The sequence below is a fragment of the Scyliorhinus torazame genome, chromosome 10, assembly GCF_047496885.1.
Source record: "Scyliorhinus torazame isolate Kashiwa2021f chromosome 10, sScyTor2.1, whole genome shotgun sequence".
NCBI lineage: Eukaryota > Metazoa > Chordata > Chondrichthyes > Carcharhiniformes > Scyliorhinidae > Scyliorhinus > Scyliorhinus torazame.
The window spans coordinates 141,195,838-141,207,895 of NC_092716.1; the positions used below are offsets into that span (position 1 = coordinate 141,195,838).

Consider the following 12,058-nt stretch of genomic DNA (forward strand, 5'->3'; position numbering starts at 1 on the left):
AATGTAAATACATAGACACAGACTTCAGGTGAAGCATATGGAGTGTAGTACTATTCATTAGAGAATCAGATCAGTCCATAAGAGGGTCCTCTAGGAGTCTGGTAACAGCAGGGAAGAAGCTGCTTTTGAATCTGTTCGTGCGTGCTCTCAGACGTTTGTATCTTCTGCCCGATGGAAAAGTTGGAAGAGTGAGTGACCAGGGTGGGAAGGGCCTTTGATAATGCTTTCCCAAGGCAGCGGGAGGTGTAGATAGAGTCAATGGATGGGAGGCGGGTTTGCGTGATGGACTGCGTTCACGACTCTCTCTAGTTTTGTATGGTCTTGGGCCGAGCAGTTGCCATATCAGGCCATGATGCAGCCAGATAGGTTGCTTTCTATGGTCCATCTGTAAAAGTTGGTAAGAGTAAATGTGGACATGCCGAATTTCCTTAGTTTCCTGACAAAGTATAGGCGTCGTTGTGCTTTATTGGTCGTAGCGTGAACATGGGTTGACCTTGACAGATTGTTGGCGATGTGCACATCTCGGTGTTTGAAGCTGTCAACCATCTCCACCTCAGCCCCATTGATGCAGAAAGGGGTGTGTACGATATTTTGCTTCCTGAAGTGAATGCCTCGCTCTTTAGTTTTGCTGCATTGAGGGAAAGATTGTTGTTGTTACACCACTCCACTAGGTTCTCTATCTCCCTCTCTGTCTGACTCATCGTTGTTCAAGATCCGACCCACTTTGGTCGTGTCATCAACAAACCTGTAGATGGAGTTGGAGCCAAATTTTGCCATACAGCTGTGTATGTACAGGGAGTATAGTAGGGGTCTAAGTACCCAGCCTTGCGGGGCCCCAGTAGAGGAGGTGTTGTTTATCTTTACTGATTGTGGTCTATGAGCCAGAAAGTCGAGGATCCAGTTGCAGAGCAAGGAGCCAAGTCCTAGGTTTTGGAGTTTTGATATGAGCTTGGCTGGGATTATGGTGTTAAAGGCAGAGCTGTAGTCAATGAATAGGAGTCTGACATAGGAGTCCTTGTTGGCAAGATGCTCCAGGGATGCTCCAGGGAGATGACGTCTCCTGTGGACCGGTTGTAGCAGTATGCGAATTGCAGTGGACCTAGGCAATCTGGGAGTATGGAGTTGATGTATCCCATGACCAACCTCTCAAAGCACTTCATAATGATTGATGTCAAGGCCACCGGATGAGAGTCGTTGTGGCACATTGCCTGGTTCTTCTTTGGCACCAGTATGATGGAGCTCTTCTTGAAGCAGGTGAGGACCTCCTGAACGTAGTAGGGAGAGGTAGAAGATGTCTGCGAGCACATCTGCCAGCTGGTCCGCGCAGGATCTGAGTGCACGACCAGGGACCCTGTCAGGACATGTCGTCTTCCGAGGGTTCACTTTCAAGAAGGCCGATCTGACTTCGGCAGCTGTGACGGTAGCTATGGGTGCGTCCGAGGCTGCTTGGCCAGTTAACAACGGTTTGATGGTTTCATCGGGGAGGGGTGCGCTGCTGCTGGAGATTCTACTCGGCTTCGCTTTAATAAGCCGTTATGTTGTTTAAGCCTTGCCACAACCGACGAGAGTCTGTGGCATTAGTCTGTGACTCTAACTTGGTCTGATATTGTCTCGTGGCATCCCTGATGACTTTGCGGAGATCGTACCTGGATTTCTTGTACAAGTCAGCGTCACCTGTCTTGAACGCTTCAGACCGGGCCTTCAGTAGGGAGCCAATATCCTGATTAATATGGTTTCTAGTTGGGGAACGTACGTACTACGTCCTTTGGCACGCAGTCTTCTACACACTTGCCTGGTTAAGTCTGTGATGATGGTTGCATACACGTTTATGTTGGTCGCTGAGTTCTTAAATATGGACCAGTTCACTGACTCTAAGCAGTCACGTAGAAGCTCTTCTGCTGCCTCGGACCAGCACTGCACAACCTTAACCAGATTCTACCGCTTATGTTTCTGCTTGTATGCCGGGAGAAGGAGCACCATCTTATGGTCTGATTTTCCGAAGTGCGGTCGGGGGATGGATCGGTAGGTGCCCTTGATTTTTGTGTAACAGTGGTTGAGAGTGTTGTCGCCCCTGGTGATGTGGAGATGTGTTGGTGGAATTTTGGCAGTACATTCTTGAGGTTGGCCTGATTGAAGTCCCGGGCCATGATGAACAAGGGGCGTCATTCTCCGCCGGCGGGAGTCTCCGTTTTGCCAGCGCCCGGGGGTTTCCCGACGGCGTGGGGCTGCCCCATAATGGAAAACCCCATTGACCGGCCGGTGTTACAGAGACTCCCGCCGGCCGGTCGGGGCAGAAATGTGGCGGGGCGGGTAGGAGAATTTCGCCCAATGTCTCCGGGGGATCAGTTTTGTTGTTATTTATAGCGGTGTACAATTCGTTAAGCGCCTTCTTCACCTCTGCCTGAGGTGGGATGTAGACCGTTGTGATAATCGCTGAAGTGAACCCCCCGGGGAAGGTAGTATAGGCAGAACTTCAGGTATTCCACGTCCGGGGAGCAGTAGGTCGCCAGGTTTGCCACGTCTAAGCACCAGGAGGAATTGATAAGGAGGCGCCCTTCACTTTGCCTGATAATGCCACGCGGTCCATCCGGTGTATTGAGAAGCCTTCAGGTTGTATGGCACTGTCCGGTGAGGCAGGGGTGAGCCATGTGTCCATGAAACAAAGCACATAGCAGTCCCTTAACTCCTTCTGAGAGGTAAGTCTAGCGTTAAGTGCGTCCAGCTTGATTTTGATCGCTTGGACATTTGCCAGGAGTATGCTGGGGAGAGGAGACTTGTAACCGCGCTGCTTTAGTCTCACCTGCAGACCGCCGAATTTCCCTCGCTTCCTCGGTCGGCAGCTGCCTCTGGGTGGTCCTGGGATCTGATGAGAGATGTCTGATGTTGTGGAAGGTATGAGGTTGCATCTGGTGGGGACCGGGGTGCTTATCTTTAACTAATAATATATATCGCTAAGTGCTTATCAAATCTCTCATGGAAAAATTAATGTTGAACCAAAGAAGGAGGTACTAGAAGTGGTGAACAAAAGTTTGGTCAAACAAATGGCTGATAAGGAGACAGTGGCAATTACAAGAGGGAGATGTGTCTAGTCTTACGACCAAAGAGTCGGTGCCGCCCTCGCACCGATACTCCACCTGGTGGGGGGCTGGCAGCCACGCCACGTTATCTGCAGATACAGATGGAGGATTTCCGGGTTCGTGGTCCCGCATGCGCACAGCGGCGACCTGCGGCAGCCGCACCATACTAAATGGCACCGGCTGCGCACGGACCCGGTCTGCCAGATAGTACCCTCTGCAATCCCCTCATCACCCCCCACGAGTCCCCTCAGCCCCTGCCGAAGCCCCCCACCCCTCGGCCAGCAGAACGGCTCCCCCTGACTGCGGCGGCACTGGACAGATTACGCACCCACCACGCGAGGTCTCTGAAAACGATGAGCACCTGCGACCAATGCCGTCAGGAAGTTGGCCCATCTGGGGTGGAGCATCGAGCGAGGGCCTCAGGTGACGGCCTGAGGCCGTCCCAACAGCGTGCGGCACACTCAGCGATTTACGCTGTTTTTGAGGGGGCGGAGCATCTGAAAAACAGCACCGCCCCTGATTTTGGCACAAAAACGGATTCTTCAGCCAACCGCCAAACGCAATTTCAGCATTGGCAATCGCAGAATCCCGCCCTACGTGCTGATGCCGGGACTGAATCGCGTTAGTTCTACAGTCCTGAAAGCATCACAGATCCCAGAGCAATTCAGGACATCCTAATGGGCTAGAACAGGCACCATGTGGAACTAGTGCAATTCCAACGAGCGCTGGTGAATGATTCATTGGGGTCAGACTTTGGCACTCGAGAGCCGGACAAGCAGGAGCTGCATATCGGCACTGCACTCGCCACACACCCTCAACCCAGCCATGAAAATGGCATTGGTTGTGCTGGAGAATGCCTATCCCATTGATGGGCCAGATGGGGCAGAGGGTATCTGGGGGGTGGCCTGGGGTGGCACCCATACGGCCCGTAGCGCTAAGTTCACAGTGGGCAGTTAGCGGTGTGCACATCGCATGGCTGGCATGCAGGCTACGGCAATTGTGATCTATGCCCATCCACCCCAACCCTATGGCCAACCTCCTGACCACCGCCTGCTACTCCCCCGGCCCTGGCAGAAGCCCCCGGCTAGCGGCACAACTGGCAGCACACTATGGCGATCACTTTTCGTGCCCTCTCTCTCCCTCAGCAACCATGGCACCTGTTTCATGATTTTAAATACAACAAAGAACCCGCCATTGGTAACTCCTCCTGGCGAAGGCAGAGCATTGCAAGGGGCCCGGAAATTGCCGAGTCGATCCCGTTAATGATATGTCAATGGCATTTACGGTACAATTTGCATGCCCAAGTCAGCGTGTGCCGTTGAATGCATTCTTGCCATTGTCAAGGCACCGGAGCAGACTTCGATTTTGGGCTGATGCGCGGTTTTCCACCCAATCGCATTTCCCGATTCCGGCCCAAGGAGTATACGGTGAGGATAAAAGAGAATGGCCGCAATCTTTGGGCCCGTTGCAGAGGGCACAAATCCTATTATGGCATGCCGGTGGTGCGGAGGCCAGAGCAGCCCGTGAGCAGTGGCAATGTCCCATGGCTGTGCCTACTCAGCATTGCCAAGTGCTGGGGACCAGGGGCAGGGCGGGCCCAATGGGAGGCGGTGGGGAATTGCCAGTTCTGATAGATTTGGGGGGAGGGAGGAAGAGATTCCTGGTGATAATGAATGGAGGGTGTGGTGTGGAAATTGCTGGCAAGGATGGATTGGGGCATCCCGATGTCCTTGTGGCGGGGGAGCGGGTATCTATCTTTTAACTTTGAGATTGGATTGGGGCGGCCTTTCAAAAAGACACCCTGATCTCTGTGGAGCCAGATTTGCCCATAGCCTTTGGCCCCAGCCCTTAGAATGATCAAATGGCGGAATAGAGCAGACTCGATGGGCCAAATAACCTAATTTTGCCCCTATATCTTATGAACTTATAATGATGGTGCAAAACACACACCCCTGCTTTTTTTGACAAAGTGTCAGAAGATCTGGGGAGAAAGGCTGGCTGGGAGAAAGATGCCGGTTTTCAGTCAGAACCTGACGCCTTGCCCTATTTCGGGAAAATTTAGTTTTTCCAGTGTTTAGTTGAAGGAAATTGTAGCTCATTCAAGACTAACGTCAGACAAGCAGTCTGATAGTGCCAAAGACAGTGGAAACATCAAGAGTTTTGGTTGTAAGGCCCTGACCCCTGGATGTTCATATATATGCATATTCTTGTGGAAATTGATCCTATGGCTTTGCAAGGGTGTTGCATGTAGCTGAGAAAAGAAAGGGTCCGTGGATGGATTCTTGGTGAACCCCTGAAGTGCCATGCTGACCTCTCAGGTGCCATGCTAAACTCTGAAGTGCCATGCTAACCCCTGAAGTGCCAAGCTAACCTCTGAAGTGCCACGCTAACCTCTGAAGTGCCATGCTAACCCCTGAAGTGCCATGCTGACCTCTGAAGTGCCACGCTAACCTCTGAAGTGCCATGCTAACCTCTGAAGTGCCATGCTATGTGGGAAAATAAGCTACGGCTACGAATCAATTAGTAAGAGTGCAAGAAAATTGGAGCTACCTTCTCAACTTTACAGGAGGATGGAGTGATTGATCATGTCAAAACTGCAGAGCTGGGGGAGCAATAATGGGCTAAGGTTACAGGTGTCTCAGATGTGTGTGATTTGGTTAGGGTCAATTTACTGCTTTAGGGATTGCAGAAATTTGATTAGAGAGTTTCAAATAGGGAAATTCTAGAGAGGAGATCAGGGTTTGGGACATATCAAACTTTCAAGGACTTTGAAAAAGAATTTGATTTGATTTATTACCGTCACGTGTATTAGTATACAATGAAAAGTATTAGGTGGGATTCTCCGGTCACTGGGCAAACACAGCCGGAGAATCCGGCCTGTTTCTTGCATGCTATACAGACAACGCATACAGTACATAGGGAAAGCAGGAGAGACTACAGAATGTAATGTTACAGTCAAAGCTAGGGTGTAGAGATAAGATCAACTTAATACGAGGTAGGTCCATTCAAAAGTCTGATGGCAGTAGGGAAGAAGCTGTTCTTGAGTCGGTTGGTACGTGACCTCAAACTTTTGTATCTTTTTCCTGACGGAAGAAGGTGGAAGAGAGTATGACCGGGGTGTGTGGGGTCCTTAATTATGCTGGTTGCCTTTCCGAGGCAATGGGAATTGTAGACAGAGTCAATGGATGGGAGGCTGGTTTGCGTGATGGACTGGGCTACATTCACAACCTTTTGTAGTTTCTTGCGGACTTGGGCAGAGCAGGATCCATACCAAGTTGTGATACAACCAGAGAGAATGCTTTCTATTGTGCATCTGTAAAAGTTGGTGAGAGTCGTAGCTGACATGCCACATTTCCTTAACGAGATAGTGGAAATGTAATGACAGTTTCTAAAGACAGAGGGGTAAAGAATAAATTATTTGAGAATGAGAATAAAGACCACGATGTGAAAAAGAAAGGCACAGTGTTTCAGCAGAGGGAATCATTTGCAACGTCAGTGAGCATAGAGTCAGCAAGTGGAGGTGGATGGTCGGCAGTCTCATAAGAATGGGATCCAGTGAGTAGAAGGTGGGTCTCATGATGAAATGGGGGGAAAGAAATGGGAATAATGCACATGTGCAATGAAAATATTTGGTACTGAAGCAGATTTTTGAGTCCATGCAAGAAATCTCCTGAGCCTCAAACCCATTCTGTACTTGACTAGGAATTCTTAATTCTTTGGGAGCTTTGCTCTGCAATTATAACATGTTTTGTACCAAAGACAAACATTTTCAAAGTTTCACTGAAGGTATGATGAATTATATTATTTCTAGATTATTTTCAGAGTGCCATAATCGGGTTTCACCAGACCACTATTATCAGGCATGCGTGCGTGATGAATGTCAAACGGCAAGTACATCCATGGTGTGTGCGAGTTTGCAAACCTACGCGACTGTGTGCATGTCGCACGGCATCTGCATTGATTGGAGAAGTTACACAAATGGAGCATGTTGTAAGTATTACATGATTACGTTATACTGCATGATATTCACAGCACAGCAACAAGTCCATCAGTCCAACAGATCCATGAAGATATTCATGCTCCACACAAATCTCCATCATCTAACCCCATCAACGTATTCTACTCTTTTTAAAACATATCCAACACAGATTTATGAAAGGGAATTATGTTTGACAAATCTATTTTTTGAGGATGAAACCAGCAAGAAGGATAAGGAGGCATCAATGAATGTAGTGTTTTTGGATTTTCAAAAAATCATTCAACAAGCACCACATAAGAAGTTATCACACAGAATTAGGGTTCTTACCATCGGTGGGTAATAGCATACATTGAGGATTAGTTAATGAAAAGAAAACTGACAGACAAACTATCTAGGTACTGAAAGGATCAGAACTTGGGTCTCAGCTACTTACAACCTATATTAATGATTTAGATAAGCAGACTCAATGTAACATATTGAAGTTTTCTGATGATACAAAGTTAGGTGGGAAAATCAGCAGTGAGGAGCATACAAAGCAGCTGCAAAGGAATGTAGAAAGATTGGGTGATTTGGCAAAAACATGGCAACCCAAACACAATGTTGTAAAGTAATAAGTTACACACTTTGGTCGGAAATGTATAAAACAGAATTTATTTTTGAATGGAGAGAGACTGGAAATGTTTTGCGTTCAGGAAAACCTGTGTGTTTTTGGTGAGATTTTCCACGCAACCCACCATGTGTTGCACGGCGGTGGAAGCAGCCCGTTATTAGCCTGAGGCAGGATCTTCTGGTTCCGCCGATGGAGACGAGGCTTCCCTTTGAATGCACCCCTCGCTGACGGAAGCCTGCGGAGGGGGTGCGCCATCCGTGAGAACGGAAGATCCTGTCGGGAGAACGGACGAAAAATTCTGGCCCTTGTCCATGAATCTCAGAATGTAAACATACAAGTGCAGCAAAAAATGTTGCTGCAAAGGGATTGAACAATAAGAATAAAGAGTCCTTGCTATAATGTTTTAAATATTCTTTCACAGGATGTGAGCATTGCTGGCTAGATCAGCATTTGTTGACCATCCTTATACATGGCACTGGTGGGACCACACGTTGAGCACTGTGGACAGTTTTGGTCTTCTTACCTAAGGAAGAAAATACTTCCCTTGAGGGGGCGCAACAAAAGTTTACATGCAATTGTGATTACATTGATTACATTGAAACATATAAAATTATTAAGGGACTTGGCAAGACAGATGCTGAGAAAATGTTTCCCCTGGCTGAGGAATCTAGAATTTGGGGTCACAGTCTGAGAATAAGGGGTAGACCCATTTATGACTGAAATAAGGAAAAATTTCCGCATTCAAATGTTTGTTAATCTTTGGCATTCTCTACCAGAGAGAGCTACAAATGTTCAGTCATTCAATATATTCAAAACAGGGGTTAATATTATTGGTGTACTAAGGGAATTAAATCCAACGTCGTTGGACGAATTAAGTCCAACGCCGGCATCTCCACATCAAGGGAATTAAAGTATATGGGATTGGATTGTATACCAAGCTGGAGTTGAGGTCAGAGATGAGCCATTGCCTTGTTATAGAATCCCTACAGTGCAGAAGGAAGCCATTCACCGACCCTCTGAAAGGGCACCTACCTGGACCCACTCCCCTGCCTAATCCCTGTAGCCCCATCTAACCTGCACATCTTTAGACATGACGGGGCAATTTAGAATAGCCAATCCACCTAACCTGCACATAAGACCATAAGACATAGGAGCAGAATTAGGCCACTCGGCCCATCGAGTCTGCTCCGCCATTCAATCATGGCTGATATTTTCTTATCCTCATTCTCCTGCCTTCTCCCCATAACCCCTGATCCCCTTATTAATCAAGAACCGATCTATCTCTGTCTTAAAGATACTCAGTGAATTGGCCTCCACAGCCTTCTGCGGCAAAGAGTTCCACAGATTCACCATCCTCTGGCTGAAGAAATTTCTCCTCATCTCTGTTTTAAAGGATCGTCCCTTTAGTCTGAGATGGTGTCTTCTGGTTCTAGTTTTTCCTACACGTGGAAACATCCTCTCCACATCCACTCTATCCAGGCCTCGCAGTATCTTGTAAGTTTTAATAAGATCCCCTCTGATCCTTCTAAACTCCAACGAGTACAGACCCAGAGTCCTCAAATGTTCCTCATAGGACAAGTTCTTCATTCCAGGGATCATTCTTGTGAATCTTCTCTGGAGCCTTTCCAAGGCCAGCACATCCTTCCTTCGATATGGGGCCCAAAACTGCTCACAATATTCCAATGGGGTCTTTGGACTGTGGGAGGAAACCAAAGCACCGGGGGGAAACTCTCGCAGACAAGGGGAGAATGTGCAAGCTCCACACAGAAAGTTACCCGAGGTTAGAATCGTTATCGATAACATTTCAAGTCTGGGTGTCTCTTTGTCTGAGCCCTGACTGAGTGTCATCCAGACTCGAAATGTTAGTTCCGTTCTCTCTCTACAGATGCTGTCAAACCTGCTGAGATTTCCCAACATTTTTGTTTGTGTTTCTGATTCCAGCATCTGCAGTACTTTGCTTTTAACTCTATCCCTTGCGCTGAAGTAACAAGTATTCTTTAACCTCATTTCCTGATGCTCAAACCCCCTTACTTTTTAATCTGTATTTCCATGGAGACTCTCGCTAACTTCTAGGTTAATTAACTTTTCAGCAAATCTGAAAACACGAATGCTAACCACTAAAAAACTAATCAATAAATGTGGTACTTATCTCTAAATTACCTGTGCTGCTCCACACACTGAGTTGCGTTTGACACAATTGTTGAAATCTCCCCTATTTACAAGATTACTTCCACTCTGCTTCCAATTGACTCCTTAAATCTTTAGAAAGTGTCTGTTCTATTAAAAATGCATTGGTAACATTACGAATAATTTGACAAAAACATTTATTTCTTATTTTTCAATGCAGCTTATAATTGTCCTTTAAACAAAGTTTACAAAGCATGTGAACACTTTGAAGGGGAACATACTTGCACTTCAAGGTTAGTTATGATGAATACTGGAAAATAATATTGTATTATTTTTAAAACCAAATAGTTTTGAATGTATTTAAAATTACTTGTTCCCATCAGTTATGATTACTATACAGTGCTAATATATATGTATGTTTTTAAAGCAATTCAGATTTGACTGGTCTTAACTTATCAGAAGGATGCTTCTGCCCAGAGGGTACCACTCTTTTCAGCCCTGACACAGACCTGTGTGTTAATAAATGTGGTAAATATTCTTGCTCATTCTCATTTTTATTTTTTTTTGCACTTTTTTGATTGTCTTTCCTCATTGTTTTTGTTCCCTTTGTAATTTTCAAGGATATTTTTAAGAGTGATTCATAGAATCCCTATAGTACAGAAGAAAGCCAATCGGCCCATCGAGTCTGCACCGACCATCCGAAAAAGCACACTAGCTAGGCCCACTCCCCCGCTCTATCGCCTTAATCCCAGTTAACCTGCACAGTTTTGGACTGTGGGAGGAAACCGGAGCACCCTGAGGAAACCATGTTATAACAATCCATGTTTGTTTTTTCAGGATGTATTGGACCTGATGGATTACCTAAAGAGGTATGCACTTATTAACTATACTGTCATTGTAATATATCTACATGATTATTTTCTCAAGTACATTTATTTTACCACTTGACTGATGATAAGAGGCAATTGACCATTGTAACAGTTTGAACTAAACTGTGTGCTATAAGATTTCACAAACTGGCTTAACTGGTTCTATTTAAAGTTCTTTAAAATAATTTAGTTCTAAAATACAACGTGTCGGATGAGGTAGAGGTCAGAGGTGCTTGATAAAAACTAGATATAAACTCATAGGCCTGATTTTGTGTCCCAGTTTTCCACAGGTGTAAATGGTGACAGGGCCGCAGAATCTCACGAGATGCTGAAAATGTGATTTGCGCTGGCAGGATTTCCACAATCTGTTGTCGTTACACGCCCCCCCCCCCCCCCCCCCCCCCCCCCCGCCCCAGCATTGAAAGTCGGGATCCCATTTTCAATGATTTAAATATCTTTTTCAGGCCTTTATGCATGATAGTCCCCAAACCTGTTTCACCCTGTCATGAATCATGACAGATCCCCCAGGACGTGCACCTGGCATCCAAGCACTGCCCCTTGGCACTGTGCAGCAATGCCTGGGGGCAGTGCCAGGGCCATGTTCTGTGGGGCCGGGGGAGGGTTGCATGGGGGCTTCCATTTCCTTGGGGGAGATTCGTGGTTGGGGGGAGGGGGAGGGGGGGGTGGAGTGCTGTGGGGAAGTCACGGGAGAAGGTTTCTTGATGTGGTGGGAGGAGGGGTTCCTTGATTGGGGGTGGGGGGAGCTCCTGGGGGGAAGTGGTGGGTTCTATTTTCATTTTTTATATTAGGTATCCCTTGACCTTGTAAAAACCTAAGTTGCTTGCAGGGCAAGAACAATCAGAGCTCACCCCATCAGCATTGCATCAAGAGAGCTGCCTCTTACATTTAATTGCACTGGGTGGCGAAAAATACTGTGAGATGCCGTCCTTGCGGCCGGCAGCTTCCCCTCCCCACCCCGTTTTTCCTGCCTGTTGCACCACTCTTCAAAAAGATCAGAACATTCTGCCCATTGGGTTAAATTAGGATTTGGGTTACTAAATTACAGTAAAAGCCTAAAGCATGTAATTAAATTTAATAAATTACAAACAAGGTTATTTATTACCTTGATTAAAAACTGTAAATAGAAAATTGGGTGATACTTCAAAACTTGAAACCTGATCAGTTAAATGAAATATAGAGGAGGCAGGGCATGCTGCAGCTGTCGTACGTGGGAGCTGGTGGACACCACACTGTGATTTGCAGCAACCACATCTGCAGAAAGTGTCTGCAACTCAAGCAACGTTGCTGCAGCGTTGATGAATGGAGTTTGAACTCTGGGTTCAATAATGTACCAGGAAAGGAAAAAAGTTTCCATGACACTCCTCCAGGAAGCAGT

General features: G+C 46.7%; 1 protein-coding gene across 1 annotated transcript in view; it reads left to right on the top strand.

Moving 5' to 3' along the window:
• The window catches only part of LOC140430262 (uncharacterized), a 210,357-nt gene that overhangs the window by 165,558 nt on the left and 32,741 nt on the right, over positions 1-12,058 (top strand). The window contains exons 35-38 of the mRNA XM_072517687.1: positions 6,889-7,067; positions 10,014-10,086; positions 10,221-10,321; positions 10,631-10,662. Coding sequence (XP_072373788.1) covers positions 6,889-7,067; positions 10,014-10,086; positions 10,221-10,321; positions 10,631-10,662 — 385 coding nt within the window. The remainder of the gene's footprint in view (positions 1-6,888; positions 7,068-10,013; positions 10,087-10,220; positions 10,322-10,630; positions 10,663-12,058) is intronic.